This window comes from Coregonus clupeaformis, chromosome 37 (assembly GCF_020615455.1).
Source record: "Coregonus clupeaformis isolate EN_2021a chromosome 37, ASM2061545v1, whole genome shotgun sequence".
Classification (NCBI taxonomy): Eukaryota; Metazoa; Chordata; class Actinopteri; order Salmoniformes; family Salmonidae; genus Coregonus; species Coregonus clupeaformis.
In genome coordinates this window covers 32406121-32424524 of record NC_059228.1, presented here as the reverse complement: position 1 = coordinate 32424524, position 18404 = coordinate 32406121, and the positions used below count along the sequence as shown (strand labels likewise).

General features: G+C 42.1%; 1 protein-coding gene across 2 annotated transcripts in view; it reads left to right on the top strand.

Annotated features, from left to right (window-relative positions):
• The window catches only part of LOC121565512 (alkylglycerol monooxygenase), a 37389-nt gene that overhangs the window by 842 nt on the left and 18143 nt on the right, over window positions 1-18404 (top strand). For both annotated transcript variants that reach the window (XM_045211616.1, XM_045211615.1), the window contains exons 2-3: window positions 4373-4503; window positions 4881-5032. In XM_045211616.1, coding sequence (XP_045067551.1) covers window positions 4373-4503; window positions 4881-5032 — 283 coding nt within the window. The remainder of the gene's footprint in view (window positions 1-4372; window positions 4504-4880; window positions 5033-18404) is intronic.

Sequence of the window (18404 nt, the reverse complement as noted above, 5' to 3'; positions counted from 1 at the left end):
TCAACACGTTTGTTATTTGAGGGATAAAGCTCACATTTTAACAGGCATCTATAATCACATATGAATAGAGAAAAAACTATTATCCAAACAGCAGGACTCCTAAGTGTCCTAATCCTGCTCCAAACATACTGTAATAAAACAACCTAATCTACTACAGTATTGTTAGACAGTTTTATGTGATGTTTGCATGGGTGTATCACGCCCCTTTCGATGCTGGTTGTTGTTTGTGATGTAGTCATCACTATGTGCACTAGTCTGTGTAGGATAGCCTACATATACAGTGGGGGAAAAAAGTATTTAGTCAGCCACCAATTGTGCAAGTTCTCCCACTTAAAAAGATGAGAGAGGCCTGTAATTTTCATCATAGGTACACGTCAACTATGACAGACAAAATGAGGAAAAAAAATCCAGAAAATCACATTGTAGAATTTTTAATGAATTGATTTGCAAATTATGGTGGAAAATAAGTATTTGGTCAATAACAAAAGTTTCTCAATACTTTGTTATATACCCTTTGTTGGCAATGACACAGGTCAAACGTTTTCTGTAAGTCTTCACAAGGTTTCCACACACTGTTGCTGGTATTTTGGCCCATTCTTCCATGCAGATCTCCTCTAGAGCAGTGATGTTTTGGGGGCTGTCGCTGGGCAACACGGACTTTCAACTCCCTCCAAAGATTTTCTATGGGGTTGAGATCTGGAGACTGGCTAGGCCACTCCAGGACCTTGAAATGCTTCTTACGAAGCCACTCCTTCGTTGCCCGGGCTGGTGTGTTTGGGATCATTGTCATGCTGAAAGACCCAGCCACGTTTCATCTTCAATGCCCTTGCTGATGGAAGGAGGTTTTCACTCAAAATCTCACGATACATGGCCCCATTCATTCTTTCCTTTACACGGATCAGTCGTCCTGGTCCCTTTGCAGAAAAATAGCCCCAAAGCATGATGTTTCCACCCCCATGCTTCCCAGTAGGTATGGTGCAACTCAGCATTCTTTGTCCTCCAAACACAACGAGTTGAGTTTTTACTATTTTGGTTTCATCTGACCATATGACATTCTCCCAATCCTCTTCTGGATCATCCAAATGCACTCTAGCAAACTTCAGACGGGCCTGGACATGTACTGGCTTAAGCAGGGGGACACGTCTGGCACTGCAGGATTTGAGTCCCTGGCGGCGTAGTGTGTTACTGATGGTAGGCTTTGTTACTTTGGTCCCAGCTCTCTGCAGGTCATTCACTAGGTCCCCCCGTGTGGTTCTGGGATTTTTGCTCACCGTTCTTGTGATCATTTTGACCCCACGGGGTGAGATCTTGCGTGGAGCCCCAGATCGAGGGAGATTATCAGTGGTCTTGTATGTCTTCCATTTCCTAATAATTGCTCCCACAGTTGATTTCTTCAAACCAAGCTGCTTACCTATTGCAGATTCAGTCTTCCCAGCCTGGTGCAGGTCTACAATTTTGTTTCTGGTGTCCTTTGACAGCTCTTTGGTCTTGGCCATAGTGGAGTTTGGAGTGTGACTGTTTGAGGTTGTGGACAGGTGTCTTTTATACTGATAACAAGTTCAAACAGGTGCCATTAATACAGGTAACGAGTGGAGGACAGAGGAGCCTCTTAAAGAAGAAGTTACAGGTCTGTGAGAGCCAGAAATATTGCTTGTTTGTAGGTGACCAAATACTTATTTTCCACCATAATTTGCAAATAAATTCATAAAAAATCCTACAATGTGATTTTCTGGAATTTTTTTCCTCAATTTGTCTGTCATAGTTGACGTGTACCTATGATGAAAATTACAGGCCTCTCTCATCTTTTTAAGTGGGGGAACTTGCACAATTGGTGGCTGACTAAATACTTTTTTCCCCCACTGTAAGTGTCAAAAACATTTGGTTGACTGTATGTACAGATGTAGGATCTTAATTTGATCACCCTGTTGCAGGAGAACTTTCATGCAATGCAGGAAATGTAAAACTGGTAGTGTATTTGAGGTTTGAAAAGGCTTCTGAAGTTAGTAATTTCCACTTTGAAATTTCAGACTTGATTTTTCCTTACGAAAAATGTATCAACCCCTACAACATTTTACATTTACATTTTAGTCATTTAGCAGATGCTCTTATCCAGAGCGACTTACAGTTAGTGAGTGCATACATTATTTAATTTTTAATTTTTTTCATACTGGCCCCTCGTGGGAATCGAACCCACAACCCTGGCGTTGCAAAAGCCATGCTCTACCAACTGAGCTACATCCCTGCCGGCCATTCCCTCCCCTACCCTGGACGACGCTGGGCCAATTGTGCGCCGCCCCATGGGTCTCCCGGTCGTGGCCAGCTACGACAGAGCCTGGATGCTACAAAAAGTTTGCTACAAAAATGGCAATTCATTATAATCCACATTTTCTGTTGCAGCAGGATTCTTTTCCTGCTGTAGCAAACTAGCTCATATGTAACAGTTTTGCTTCCGTCCCTCTCCTTGTCCCAATCTGGGCTCAAACTCGGGACCCTCAGATCACATCAACAACTATCACCCACAAAGCATCATTACCAGTCCCTCTACAAAAGCCGCTGGTCTATTGAACCCTAGTATAGCGTGGTTATCATCATAGCTCAGTATGTAAATAAGTTGTTTATAAATAAAAACACTGCATAAACATTGCTTGTCTGATTTAATTCCTGCAGTAGTTTAATTGATTATCCAGTTGCAACAAGATACATTCTACCTGTTACTTTAGATCAAAGTGGACATAACTGTACTCTCATAAGAGAGTGTACAGGGTTTGTGTCTTCCCTTTCACATACCCCCGGCTAACGTCACTCATCTACAACCTGATAAAAATGGCCCTATTTTGGAAAATACCAACATCTGTTCCACAAATGTCATTTGCCTTGCAAGATCTAAGACCAAAAACAAAGATTTATATACAACTATTAAAGACTCCCTTGACAATTTTCACAAGCCCAAAGTATGTTACAGCCTTAATAAGACTTGTTTTCATTTGTCCTGTTGTTTGGAGGAAAATGCCACACAGAGTAAACACAGTGGTTGTGAAGGTCAAACACATATTAAAAAAGATTTTTCAAAAGTCCAAAACAACCCCCTTTTTTGCATGGCATGAGAACCTGAATTCCTTCCCAAATAATTTCTGTCCCGAAGTGGAAAGCTGTCAAGAACACAGCCCTGATGAGGTAAAACAATACTCTAGACATGAGAAAAAGAGGGAATGTTCAAGCCAGAATCCAAAATGATAATCTCTCTCTCACTCAGTGGGTTTGGAGAGAGAGTGCTTGCACTCTGAGCCCATTTGTTAGATGCAGTCCGTCAGTCCTCTGCCAGATGTTGGAGTGTAGCGTGTGATCACCGGTCCCTCGTGGTCCTCTCGCTCGCCCCCAACACACACACACACACACACACACACACACACACACACACACATCCTATTCCACCTCCAGGTCTACACCTCGCAATCCACATTCCACACACACTCCCTGGGTGCAGTAATGTGATCAGATGAATGTTTAGGTGACCAGGTCAGGTCAATCACAGGAGTGACATGGTCATTTGCTAAGACTAGCCGACAGGTCCAACATACTGTTCAAGTCACAATTATGACATGATAGAAATATTTTTGGTAACCTCTAGTAATTTCCTAGTAAGTTCTGTTCTTGCATACTTCACACCTATATAATACCTAATGCAGCAGATACTGTATGTAGCATACTTATAGAATGGAATACGAAAGAATATCACATAATAACTTTAGTCATATGAAGACATACATGTTTTTTTGTTTTTTGGCCCATTCAAAAATGGCCCTCATCGGAGGCCAAAATAATAACTTTGTTTATACACCTTTTTTTGTTAGTTTTTTGTTTTGTTACATGAACATACTATATACATTTTACAGACGTGGTCCACTTTTTTACCTTACTTACTTATTATATATGGATGGATAATATTCAGACACATCAGGTATACATGTTTTCAGTCTGAACTATTATCAATCATACACGTTGTTTGCGAAATGTGCACGTATAGTCGTCTGGTCATGTGACGTAACAGGACCTATTGAAAGGAAAGGTTCCTCCAAATATTATTTGTATGGATTGTTCAAGTGTTTTCTTCTCCACTGGAAGCTGAAATAAATCCTCAGAGAGAGATGATATGTGACTATCCCTGTGTAGCTTCACCATAGAGCCATCAGGGAAACATCATGCATCACAAGACATGAAAGCCCTTTTTACACCATGTCCTCTTGTTCATTTTCCAAGTCAAACATGTGAGGTTACTGTAAGCGTTCAAAGACACACAAGACATAAAAGTGGTGGAGTTTTCATTGTGCTTGGACTGTTGATTCATATTTGTTCTCCTTTGCTGTGACTGCAGGCCACCCCGTTCTTTATGGGCTTGATGGTTGTAGAGCTGGTTGTGAGCCTGCTGAAGGATGGATCCCCGGTGGCCTGCGTCAGTGACGTCGTCACCTCAGTGTCAGCTGGTATCATTTCCAGAATGCCCACGTGAGTAAAACTATAAGTTTCTGGTATGTTTCTAGAATTCCTACAGGGAGGCCTAAGCCTAGTCCTAAACTAAAAATAATTATCAATGAAGAATCTCCATAGAAATAGCTTTTTAGTCCAGGACTAGGCTTAATCTGTGTCCAGGAAACTGGCCCATTGAGTTCTATAGAAAAGTAATTACAGAAGTGCATTGCTTATGATCATGTATGGCTGTATATGTATAATGTTTTTTTGTATACTGCAAGATGATCTAACTGTGCACCTGATATGTATTGTGGAGACTCTGTGTGCTCATATATTTGCAGACTAGCTACTTAAGGTCTTTTGAGTAATATTCAGTTGTGACTGAACTGAATACATTTGTTGTTTTTTCCCAGGCTGTTTGCAAGAGGCTTTGAAATAACCACATACATCTACGTGTGGAACAACTTCCGTCTACTGGAGCTACCCTGGGACTCTGCCTGGACATGGTGGCTGGCTTTCCTAGCGGTGGACTTCGGCTACTACTGGGTCCATCGCTTTGCTCACGGTACGGCCACCAGTCTGGGTTAGCTCCTGACCTGGGTCAAATACATACAGTATATCAAATACTTGAGGTGCACTTGATTTAGCTTGCCAGGTACAATGGAACCAATGAGAAGCAAGGGTCAACACTTTACTTGAAGGGGGTATACGTAAGACATGTGTTATGACTAGTTTCATAAAGGTGTTATGACTGGTTTCATAAAGGTGTTATGACTGGTTTCATAAAGGTGTTATGACTGGTTTCATAAATGTGTTATGACTGTTTTCATAAAGGTGTTATGACTGGTTTCATAAAGGTGTTATGACTGGTTTCATAAATGTGTTATGACTGTTTTCATAAAGGTGTTATGACTGGTTTCATAAATGTGTTATGACTGTTTTCATAAAGGTGTTATGACTGGTTTCATAAAGGTGTTATGACTGGTTTCATAAATGTGTTATGACTGTTTTCATAAAGGTGTTATGACTGGTTTCATAAATGTGTTATGACTGGTTTCATAAAGGTGTTATGACTATTTTCATGAAGGTGTTATGACTGGTTTCATAAATGTGTTATGACTGGTTTCATAAAGGTGTTATGACTATTTTCATAAAGGTGTTATGAATGCATTATGTATACCCCCTTCAATTAAAGTGTTACCGAAGCAAGCTAGTCAAGCTAAATAAACCGCACCTCAAGTATTTAAAAGTATTGGGAAGTAGTTGTAGGTAAACATTATATGGTATGGAAGGTTTGATCAAATATGAAATCTCAATATTGATTCAAATGTCTTATAATCAAATAGTAAATAGCCTTGCATGTATTTCAATTCTACATGTCCATGAGGATTGAATTATTCGTAACAAAATGTTTTGTCTTTACTGATTTCTCTATGGATGCAGCGTGAGCTACAGTGGGGAAAAAAAGTATTTAGTCAGCCACCAATTGTGCAAGTTCTCCCACTTAAAAAGATGAGAGAGGCCTGTAATTTTCATCATAGGTACACGTCAACTATGACAGACAAATTGAGAAAAAAAAATCCAGAAAATCACATTGTAGGATTTTTAATGAATTTATTTGCAAATTATGGTGGAAAATAAGTATTTGGTCACCTACAAACAAGCAAGATTTCTGGCTCTCACAGACCTGTAACTTCTTCTTTAAGAGGCTCCTCTGTCCTCCACTCGTTACATGTATTAATGGCACCTGTTTGAACTTGTTATCAGTATAAAAGACACCTGTCCACAACCTCAAACAGTCACACTCCAAACTCCACTATGGCCAAGACCAAATAGCTGTCAAAGGACACCAGAAACAAAATTGTAGACCTGCACCAGGCTGGGAAGACTGAATCTGCAATAGGTAAGCAGCTTGGTTTGAAGAAATCAACTGTAGGAGCAATTATTAGGAAATGGAAGACATACAAGACCACTGATAATCTCCCTCGATCTGGGGCTCCACGCAAGATCTCACCCCGTGGGGTCAAAATGATCACAAGAACGGTGAGCAAAAATCCCAGAACCACACGGGGGGGACCTAGTGAATGACCTGCAGAGAGCTGGGACCAAAGTAACAAAGCCTACCATCAGTAACACACTACGCCGCCAGGGACTCAAATCCTGCAGTGCAAGACGTGTCCCCCTGCTTAAGCCAGTACATGTCCAGGCCCATCTGAAGTTTGCTAGAGTGCATTTGGATGATCCAGAAGAGGATTGGGAGAATGTCAAATGGTCAGATGAAACCAAAATAGAACTTTTTGGTAAAAACTCAACTCGTCGTGTTTGGAGGACAAAGAATGCTGAGTTGCATCCAAAGAACACCATACCTACTGGGAAGCATGGGGGTGGAAACATCATGCTTTGGGGCTGTTTTTTTGCAAAGGGACCAGGACGACTGATCCGTGTAAAGGAAAGAATGAATGGGGCCATGTATCGTGAGATTTTGAGTGAAAACCTCCTTCCATCAGCAAGGGCAGTGAAGATGAAACGTGGCTGGGTCTTTCAGCATGACAATGATCCCAAACACACTGCCCGGGCAACGAAGGAGTGGCTTCGTAAGAAGCATTTCAAGGTCCTGGAGTGGCCTAGCCAGTCTCCAGATCTCAACCCCATAGAAAATCTTTGGAGGGAGTTGAAAGTCCGTGTTGCCCAGCCCCAAAACATCACTGCTCTAGAGGAGATCTGCATGGAGGAATGGGCCAAAATACCAGCAAAGGGTATATAACAAAGTATTGAGAAACTTTTGTTATTGACCAAATACTTATTTTCCACCATAATTTGCAAATAAATTCATTAAAAATCCTACAATGTGATTTTCTGGATTTTTTTTCCCTCATTTTGTCTGTCATAGTTGACGTGTACCTATGATGAAAATTACAGGCCTCTCTCATCTTTTTAAGTGGGAGAACTTGCACAATTGGTGGCTGACTAAATACTTTTTTTCCCCACTGTATATCCGGTGATGAATGAGTCTATAATGCACACATCGTTTTGATTTTTGAGAGGAAGCAATTATTCGTGAGTTACGTCCAGATGTTGTTGAACTGACCAGATGTGAGAGGCTGTGATCTCTTGAGACATGTTGTCTTACCTGGCGCTTCATAGAGAGAACGCTGGAAGTAGTGATGGCTCAATAGCAGCAGTGTTCTGGAGCTGCACCAAAGAAGCCCTCTAATTCTTCTCCCCATGCAGGGCTGTCATCAGTAATATCCTGTGATCTCAGCCCTTATCACTTAAACTGCAGTTTGTACTGGACAAGGACAATCTTAGCACCCAGAACAAAATCTCACATGTCCCACTGGGCACAGAAGTCAATTCAACATCTTTTCCACATTGGCTGAACGTAATGTCAGTGAAATGACGTGGAAACGACGTTGATTCAACCAGTGTGTGCCCAGTGGAGAATGACAATGCAGAAATAACGTTTTTCTGACACACAACTTGCTTGGCAGCAGCAACATTGTGTTTGTGTGTCAAAACAGGGCCCTTGCTAAATTGTAGCTCTATTTATGTCAGTGGCACATCAAACCCTGCTCCAGATCTCTCTCTAATCCAAATATGTCTGGCTTAAAGTCCAGACTGTCCTGTCCCTGTGTTGACATTTGAGTCCTGGGTAAATATAAACTGTGTTTTTGAAGGTGGGTAAGACACCTACCGACTGTATTGTATGATAAAAAATTACCCAGCCAAACCCTTGGCCTCTGCCAGTGACAACCTGCCTGATTGAGTGGTCTGCCTGTCTATAAAACATGTAAACAAACCTCACACAGAGGTTTATTATCCTCAATTGAAGGTCGTTAACCTTAGCTAAGCAGGTTTTTATTGTGGCATATGAAGGTCGATGACAGTCTCTTCTCAGGCTAAGTGGATTGTAGCGATAGGTTACATAAATATCAGCCGCAATTCTGCCTATTTTACCATATTTGTAAAGTCACCATGGCGATTGATCTCAATAGCATTTCACTAGTCCTGAATTAGAATTTGTACAGTATATTGTAATGAAGTGCTTGTTTATGTAATTCTCTCATTCTCTCCATTGTTTAAAACAATTATTCATACAATATTATATCTCTCTGGTTTATTTGGTCAGATTTTTATTTTTGAAGTGTGGTATGATTTTTATGTCTAGAAAATGTCCACTTACTTTCATTTCCTCCACTCCAGCTTTGACTTGTTATTATGGAACGTTGTGGGGTCACAGTTAATTCTCTGGTGCCCGGCCACTGTGCTTGGTCAGGATTGAAGGATATAAGCTTTTCCCATTAGCTAGCAGAGGGAGCTACCTCCCTCACCGCAGGACAGGCCAGACCCAGTCTTCATTCACTCTTCACTCTGGCCCAGTGAGGTCATCTTGGTCAACCAGTTTTTGACCTCCTGGCCTATTCCAGGGTAGAGTTTGACCAATGCACAGTTTTCATTTCCGTATTGTTGTTGTCTGTTTAAGTGAATGTCTACAGTATATGCTTAAGGCAGTAGACATGTACCTGTATTTAGTTGTAAAAGTTACTAAGAGACAAGGATACTTTAGCTCTTGTAATTACACAACTATGAAAGCTAACAATGTGTATCTAAATGTAATTTCACATTTCAGGACTTTCCTCTATTTTATAATGTTCTGGTATGACACTTACATCAAAACAGTTTAAGTCGTACATTTCTGCATCAATTGAGCATATGAAAATGTATCTACAGTTCGATTCTGTCAAAACATATGACCTATAAATCTCAATACTGTGTTAAAAGTGAAATTACAATAGAAAGCTGTGAAGAGGGCAGAGTGACATCCTCCATGGGGAAATGTGAATCCTAATTAGAAGAACTGTAAAATATGAATGTGGATTTGAACAGTTTTATGGCCATTTCATAGTTTCTCTTCATGTCACTTGAAAGGACGGTCTCATTATAATTGAATGGAAAGAGCTTTGAAAGTAAAAAGTTGGCCTCTCTTCGCTGATGCCATCTTTATTGAGAAGACATTACTTGCCCTTGCTCTGGGCAGCCAGTTAGCTCTTGGGGATAGCGACACAGAGAACAAAATGGCCATAGTCTCCGGGCATTTAGGGTTAGAGGCCCTCTTAACTGTCTGTAGGCATTCTTTATGACAGAGTTAATACAGAGTAAAGTGAATGGCAAAGTAAAGCACAATTAACATGTGATATATTTGATTCAATCCCCAAGTCAATGCTTGGTAAAGGTTCAATGAGAGGCACTGTCACAGGGGAGCTGCACTGGGGCGTTGCGAAAACAGTAGGTTTCTAGCTGTTAAACGCATACATTCATTTTTGCCGGCGTGAGCAGAGAGCAAGCCACTTTCTCAAGTGTTCTCGGGCATTGAATAATTCACAAATATAACCTTAGAACCATTTAATAGTCCCAGTCTCACCACTATTTCCTCACTTTGCTCTGCCTTTCTGTTAGGTAGTTCTGCATTTCTAACCCTGTGTCATTTTCCAGTCACCACCTCTGTTTTCTCAGTAAGTCTATGCTGGCATGTAGCTCTGCCAGTAGTCCTGCCAGTGCTATCTGTTATTACTCAACCTTTGTTCCAACAGCAAGGCCTCTCTCCTCATCAGTAGACTTGCAGACCATTGAAAATATATTATTTATGAATGCTTGCATCCTTTGTATGCTAACTCACTTGTAGAAATACCTTCTAAGGTAAGCTGCATAGGGAATCATGTACTGTACCATGTTTTGTTTTTCATTTGACCTCTTCCAAAGTGATGACATTTGCTTATTAATGGTGGTCTTTCACAGTCTTCTTTCAACCCGAGAAATTATACAGTCCAGAGGCAGTTATATTCAGAAGGCAATATGCTTTTTGGTGGTACGGAGTTGAAATTGGAAGTTTTTGGGGGGGATACGGCTGACTTGTTGACAGTCCTGTTGATTTTGTTGATTCTCCTCTAACCTACAGATATAGGATCTTAATTTGATCACTCTTTTGTGATTTACATAAATTCACTGAAAACCCACATTAACACATGGTTATTTTAACAGTATTGCACTTTTCATGTAGCCTAATTTTAGACAGCTAATAGCGTATCAAGCAACATTATGGACTACACATTCAAATCCTGTTGCTGTGGGATTCTTTTTCTGTGACAATATAGGTCAAATTAAGATCCTACATCTGTATAAGTAACACTAATAGCTAGTATCATCCCAGAACACATCTATATCCAGCCAGCTTTCCTAAACCACAGATCAAAACCACAGGTCTCCCTCACATTGGTTCTACGTGAGATCATAGATCTAGAGGAGTTTCACCACCCCAGCGTTCGTCTGTATACTTCACCAGCTTCATTCATATCAGCATTTGAAAATATGTCCCCTTCGGAATATCTATTTTCTCTGTTCTCATACAGTATGAGCTACAGTAGTATTAACACATACTCATGTTACTGTACAGGGACAGTTGGTACAGTACTCCAAGTATGCTGTAAAAAAATTTACTGTGTCAACTCCAGTTTAGCATGAAGACTAACTTCTTGTAATCCATTAAAGTATTTGGTTAATCTTAGCACACTGATTGAAGGTGGCACTGGATACACAGAACTGGATACACAGCTAAAAAGCTGGGACTTATGCAGTTTAATTCCTATTTACCTGTGACGATCGTCACCATTATAATTTTCAGTTGACAGGGAGATAATATATGGGGATATATTTCTGCCAATATTACTGTAAATATCCAAAATCTTCCCCGACAATATTTGGACAATATTTATTTCTCATCAAAAAAAGCCATGATTCATTGTCTACGCTGTACTGATTACAGCCTTCACCTGAGATAATGTTATTCAGTGTGTAGCGCCTGGGTACCTGCGTTTCACTCTCCATAGCATCCTGTGGTGTGTGTGTGCATGCGTGTGTGTGCGAGTGTGTGTGTCTGGCCGGGGCGTCCTCTCTGTACCATAGCCTAGCCCTATGGACAGCAGCAGTTGTCAAGACAAACAGATGTGGTCGTCGCTGCGCTGCACCGGGGCTGGGGTTGTCGGGGCTGGGGCGTCCCTGAGGAGGCTCGGCTGATCTGAATGTTATTGTTTTAAAATGAGCTCCTTTTGGCCGTGCAGCGGGGCGGGGGTTAACCTCCTGGTGGCCAGGGCGTCATAAATCTTCTCTGTGACTGGAAGTTCCTGGCCCGGAGCAGGTTGGAGGGTTGGAGGGAGTACAAAATAACTAAACCCGTTGGGCAGGATGTGGGCGCTCACTGTGCTACAAGAGACCAGAGCTGCTAACACCTCTGAGACCCAGGGATAATATCAACCATGGCTAGCAGGCCACGGAGCTCAGCTCACTGTCTGAGTGTGCGTGTGTGTGTGTGTGTGTGTGTGTGTGTGTGTGTGTGTGTGGGGGGGTTTGTCTGTACAGTATGTGTGCATAGAGGGGCTAGACTGGGCTGAGTAAGGAAAAAAAGAGATCCTTCCTGATGAGCTAAGTGACTAAGCTGAGCTAAGCACTCTGCGGCCCAGGGGTCTACTGCTCTCATGTTTGGTCAATTGCGACTGGCCCCTGTCACTTTTGTTTTTGTAGGACAGACAAGTGTCACTGATGATGTTGACAGGAAAGGTGAATCATGGTGGAGTGGGATACCAATCAAAACAGAGCTTGAACACATTGGTGATCAGGTGGAAATAATGTACTGTATTACGTTACATTAAACTTTTTCATTAATATGTCGTTTCTTTAACAAGATTAGTTTGGATTTAGATGAGTAGACTTATGCTGCAGTGGCACTAAGACATGAATCACAGGTCATGAATCGTATGTGCTTGACATAGAGTCACTCACAAGTCACTGTTGATTGGGAGAAAATGAAGTAAGAAGTGGGCCTGACTTAGTGTGTGTGTGTGTGTGTGTGTGTGTGTGTGTGTGTGTGTGTGTGTGTGTGTGTTTGTGCGTGGGTGTGTGACTTGGGGGTGAGGACAGCATGAAGTATTGCAGTGACAGGGGGGAGCTAGTCGGCTGTCCCAGGGTAGGGGTTATTGTGTTATAGTTGGCACTTCATGTAAGGACCTCCAATCCAAACACTGAAGGCCCTTCACAGGCCATTACGAACGTGATTGACAGGGCATTCAACCACTAGGAGGCCTGCCGATCAAAGCCGAACCGTTATGCCAAGGTCTGGTCACGGAGGGTGGCAATTTAAGCAGTCGATTATTATTGCTTTAAAATAGTCTGTGTTCTATTGATTTGGGACTATAGGCTATAACAGACATCCCACTATAGTTGTTGGTGACCTTATTATCTTGCTGTAGGTTGAACAACTAAAGAAAACAAATGAAAATAAAGATGCTTTATTGTTACCTACTGTATACTGGATAGGTGCAGTGAAATGTGTTGTTTTACAGGGTCAGCCATAGTAGTACGGCACCACTGGAGCAAATTAGGGTTAAGTGCCTTGCTCAAGGGCACATCGACAGATTTTACCCCGTGTCAGCTCAGGTATTCGAACCAGCGACCTTCCGGTTATTATTAATAGATTACTTAGTAATCACCTGATGTTGCATAAACTTTCTGGAATTACACAAAGTTTGTTTTACTGAGTTAAATGGGACCTTGGACTGCAGTACCCCATGTTAATGACATCTTACATAAGCACAGTTCCTGAAAATAGTTACAGGTTAAATATGGTCTTGTTTGATCAAAGTCCAAATCGCTGTCACTTAGAGCTGGGCGATATGGACAAAATTCCATATGGCGATAAATTACCTGAATTGATGTGATAATGATAAATAGAATCATACGTTTATAACAATGTGCACCACATTTATTTATTATCCTTTAAACTACTACTATTAGTTTGATGCTTGTAGCCATCAATTGTACCATTAACAATCACCCATATTAGCAAACTTATTTCATTTCACATTTCTCTAGTATAGTCTACTTATCGTAATGAACGATATCAGCAAAATGCCTGCGATAAGTGATTGATATTGTCGGTGTCGATAATTTTCGGTTTATCATCCCAACTCTACTCTCACCTCAGTCCACACACCTGTATGACCTGAAGTCATATGATGCACATTGCAACACATTAGTAACGTGTTCATTTGAGTACAGTGTGATGTCTGATCTTAACCCACTACCTTTCAAACCAAACCTACAGAGATTCTTCCCTGAAAAATACAGACCTGACCATATTATTATTATTTCCATTGACTGTCTCTGTTCCATTTTGCATATTAGTGTGTAATATTCTACTTATCACTGATATTCAAAAAATCTGCAAAGCCCTACTTGAGACCTGTGGATGTGCAGACCTCAGCGTTTCTGCTCTTGGTGGGAAAGGTTCTCTGTGGCATTCGTTCTCATCATTAAAGGAGTTCCCTCCTGAATAGGGCCTGCCAAACTATGCGATGTCCTGCTGAGTCGCAGGATGAGGACATGGCTTGCAACGAAGCCTAGCAGTTCATACTTCCTACTAGTGACACCCAGCATCAATCTTAGCCCGCTCCAGCCCCTCAAACCAAAAAAAAAGGGGCTAGCAAAAATCAAAAATCAAACAATGGCGGGATTATAACTTCTTCTTTGTGTTTCTTTAACAGTTGATCTAGTTCCTCCGTGGGCTCTGACAGGAAGAAGTGTAAAAGCACACGTAAACGACTCAAGATATTACTCACAACGTCTCTTCCTGTTTTTCTCTCTCTCACTCCTCTTACCCTCCGGTTAGGTTTATGGTGGAGCTACAGATTGAATTCTGTTTCGTAGAGTAGGGAAATTAAGTTTGAAATCCAGTACAGTAATGTCATTGAAGTTTTAAACTGAAATTGTACTCTCACTGTAGTTTGAACCATCTGTCCTCTCACACTAGTTGATAGCTTGTTGACGTTACAGAGGTGTCGAGTATTGGCATGTCGTTTGAGAGGGTTCTCCCTGTCTCCTAGGCTTTGGGAATTCCTCAGACAAGGCTTGCTGATTTTGATGGTTTGGCCGCAGGTTCTTGGACGTTTGATTTGAGGTGTCCGAGGACGGATCATGGCATTCTCTTCACAGACACCTACTGTACACACCTTCACACACACTTTCTACAAAGGTGTGTTTGTTCAGGTGGTGTCTCTCGACCCATTGGGTTTTGTGGCTCTCTGTTTCAATAGAATTCACAAGTTTATTAAACAGTGAAAGAGCCATACAGTACCTTCAAGATGTCTCTTTAGAATGAACTCTCGAAATAGAACGAATGGAGAGCTAGCCCAGTGAGTATGCGCTCATCATACACATGACTAGATTTAGCAGGCAAAAATGTGCCTCCTACGTTTTCAAAATCCAACTTTGTTATCAAATTTAATTAGAGTTGAATTATTTGTTTTTGTTATCATTTATCGTGTAATCATAGCACAATTACACATCAGGGCTACCACATGGGTTTTTTATGGGTATTGAGTAATTTTCACTGCTTTTAATGAAATGTATATGTTACTATAGATAGCCTATATGGGGGCTTTGTGGTCCAGACTTAGCAAAGGTTCCTCTACTCCCATGTAGATGAAGCCAAAGCGTTTGGGGGGTGCCACTGCCAAAGAGCACAGAGAAATGGGTGGTCCGGAAACAGCTCGGAGATCCAGTGAAACTTAACAAGCGTGTTTCTTTGGATGTTAAAATGAAGTGTAATAGTAATATTAATGTAGCAAGTATCACAACACAGCAGAGGAATGTAAACTGCAGCACAGGGACAACAGCTGTAGACTAAGGCTTTTATATCATAGTTGTCATAAAATCGTAATGTCCCCTATGGTTTGCTAGGTTCATGGTTTGCTCGATTTTCTACAAGACTGGCAATGAGTGTTGTTAGTCGTTTAAAAAATTAGGGGTGCTAATACTTTTTTATTACATTCAATTATGCAATTCGTTCCATTCATTAATTCAAATACTTAATTTTTTTAGTCAATAAATTCTGCAAGTGGAGTGCAAGCGATGACATGCATGTACAGGAGCTATATGTGCAAAAGGCCCAGGCTTTAAAGTGGCAATATGTCACTTTTTGGGCGACCCGAACAAATTCACATAGAAATGTGAGTTATAGATGTAAATATTTATATGGTTCCCATTCTTAAGTTTAGTTTTTCTCTCTTTTACTTTCGGTTTTGTACACCAGCTTCCAACAGCTGAAAAAACAATATTTTTGGTTATGGAAAATATATTTCACAGCGGTTTAGATGGTACAATGATTCTCTACACTAGCTGATTTTGTCACATAAACTGAAATTAGGCGAACTATTAGAGTTTTAGCACCCAGGAAATGGGGGTGCACCTTTAAACCTGTACAGTATAGGAAGTAACGTACTGTTTGCACTTTGCAATTGCTCCTCATGGTCATTGACAGATTAAAAGCAGGTCACTTTGTACCGGTATGAGATTAAGAGATTGGATTGTTAGACAGTGTTATGTGATGCCCTGTCTACCTGTTGCTAACTATGTGTGTGTGTGTGTGTGTGTGTGTGTGTGTGTGTGCATGGTGGTCAGATGACGCAGATGCTAAGCTACAGGACTGTTTTGCTAGCACAGACTGGAACATGTTCCGGGATTCTTCAGATAGCATTGAGGAGTACACCACATCAGTCACTGGCTTCATCAATAAGTGCATCGATGATGTCGTCCCCACAGTGACCGTATATACATACCCCAACCAGAAGCCATGGATTACAGGAAACATCCGCACTGAGCTAAAGGGTAGAGCTGCTGCTTTCAAGGAGCGGGACTCTAACCCGGACGCTTATAAGAAATCCCGCTATGCCCTCCGACGAACCATCAAACAGGCAAAGAGTCAATACAGGACTAAGATTGAATCGTACTACACCGGCTCTGACGCTCGTCGGATGTGGCAGGGCTTGAAAACTATTACAGACTACAAAGGGAAGCACAGCCGCGAGCTTCCCAGTGACACAAGCCTACCAGACGAGCTAAACCACTTCTATGCTCGCTTCGAGGCAAGCAACACTAAAGCATGCATGAGAGCACCAGCTGTTCCAGATGACTATGTGATCACGCTCTCCGTAGCCGATGTGAGTAAGACTTTTAAGCAGGTCAACATTCACAAGGCCGCAGGGCCAGACGGATTACCAGGACGTGTACTCCGAGCATGTGCTGACCAACTGGCAAGTGTCTTCACTGACATTTTCAACATGTCCCTGACTGAGTCTGTAATACCAACATGTTTCAAGCAGACCATCATAGTCCCCGTGCCCAAGGACACTAAGATAACCTGCCTAAATGACTACCGACCCGTAGCACTGACGTCTGAAGCCATGAAGTGCTTTGAAAGGCTGGTCATGGCTCACATCAACACCATTATCCCAGAAACCCTAGACCCACTCCAATTTGCATACCGCTCCAACAGATCCACAGATGATGCAATCTCTATTGCACTCCACACTGCCCTTTCCCACCTGGACAAGAGGAACACCTACGTGAGAATGCTATTCATTGACTACAGCTCAGCATTCAACACCATAGTGCCCTCAAAGCTCATCACTAAGCTAAGGATCCTGGGACTAAACACCTCCCTCTGCAACTGGATCCTGGACTTTCTGACGGGCCGCCCCCAGGTGGTAAGGGTAGGTAACAACACATCTGCCACACTGATCCTCAACACGGGGGCCCCTCAGGGGTGCGTGCTCAGTCCCCTCCTGTACTCCCTGTTCACCCATGACTGCATGGCCAGACACGACTCCAACACCATCATTAAGTTTGCCGACGACACAACAGTGGTAGGCCTGATCACCGACAACGATGAGACAGCCTATAGGGAGGAGGTCAGAGACCTGGCCGTGTGGTGCCAGGATAACAACCTCTCCCTCAACGTGACCAAGACAAAGGAGATGATTGTGGACTACAGGGAAAAAAAGAGGACTGAGCACGCCCCCATTCTCATCGACGGGGCTGTAGTGGAACAGGTTGAGAGCTTCAAGTTCCTTGGTGTCCACATCACCAACGAACTATCATGGTCCAAACACACCAAGACAGTCATGAAGAGGGCACGACAAAGCCTATTCCCCCTCAGGAGACTGAAAAGATTTGGCATGGGTCCTCAGATCCTCAAAAAATTCTACAGCTGCACCATCGAGAGCATCCTGACTGGTTGCATCACCGCCTGGTATGGCAACTGCTTGGCCTCCGACCGCAAGGCACTACAGAGGGTAGTGCGTACGGCCCAGTTCATCACTGGGGCCAAGCTTCCTGCCATCCAGGACCTCTATACCAGGCGGTGTCAGAGGAAGGCCCTCAAAATTGTCAAAGACTCCAGCCACCCTAGTCATAGACTGTTCTCTCTGCTACCGCACGGCAAGCGGTACCGGAGTGCCAAGTCTAGGTCCAAAAGGCTTCTTAACAGCTTCTACCCCCCTAGCCATAAGACTCCTGAACAGCTAATCATGGCTACCCGGACTATTTGCACTGCCCCCCCACCCCATCTTTTTACGCTGCTGCTACTCTGTTAATTATTTATGCATAGTCACTTTAACTCTACCCACATGTACATATTACTTCAACTACCTCTACTAGCCGGTGCCCCCGCACATTGACTCTGCACCGGTACCCCCCTGTATATATAGCCTCCCTACTGTTATTTTATTTTACTTCTGCTCTTTTTTTCTCAACACTTTTTTGTTGTTGTTTTATTTTACTTTTTTATTAAAAATAATGCACTGTTGGTTAAATCAAATCAAATCAAATCACATTTTATTGGTCACATGCGCCGAATACAACAGGTGCAGACATTACAGTGAAATGCTTACTTACAGCCCTTAACCAACAGTGCATTTATTTTTAACAAAAAAAGTAAAAATAAAACAACAACAAAAAAAGTGTAAGGGCTGTAAGTAAGCATTTCACTGTAATGTCTGCACCTGTTGTATTCGGCGCATGTGGCCAATAAAATTTGATTTGATTTGATT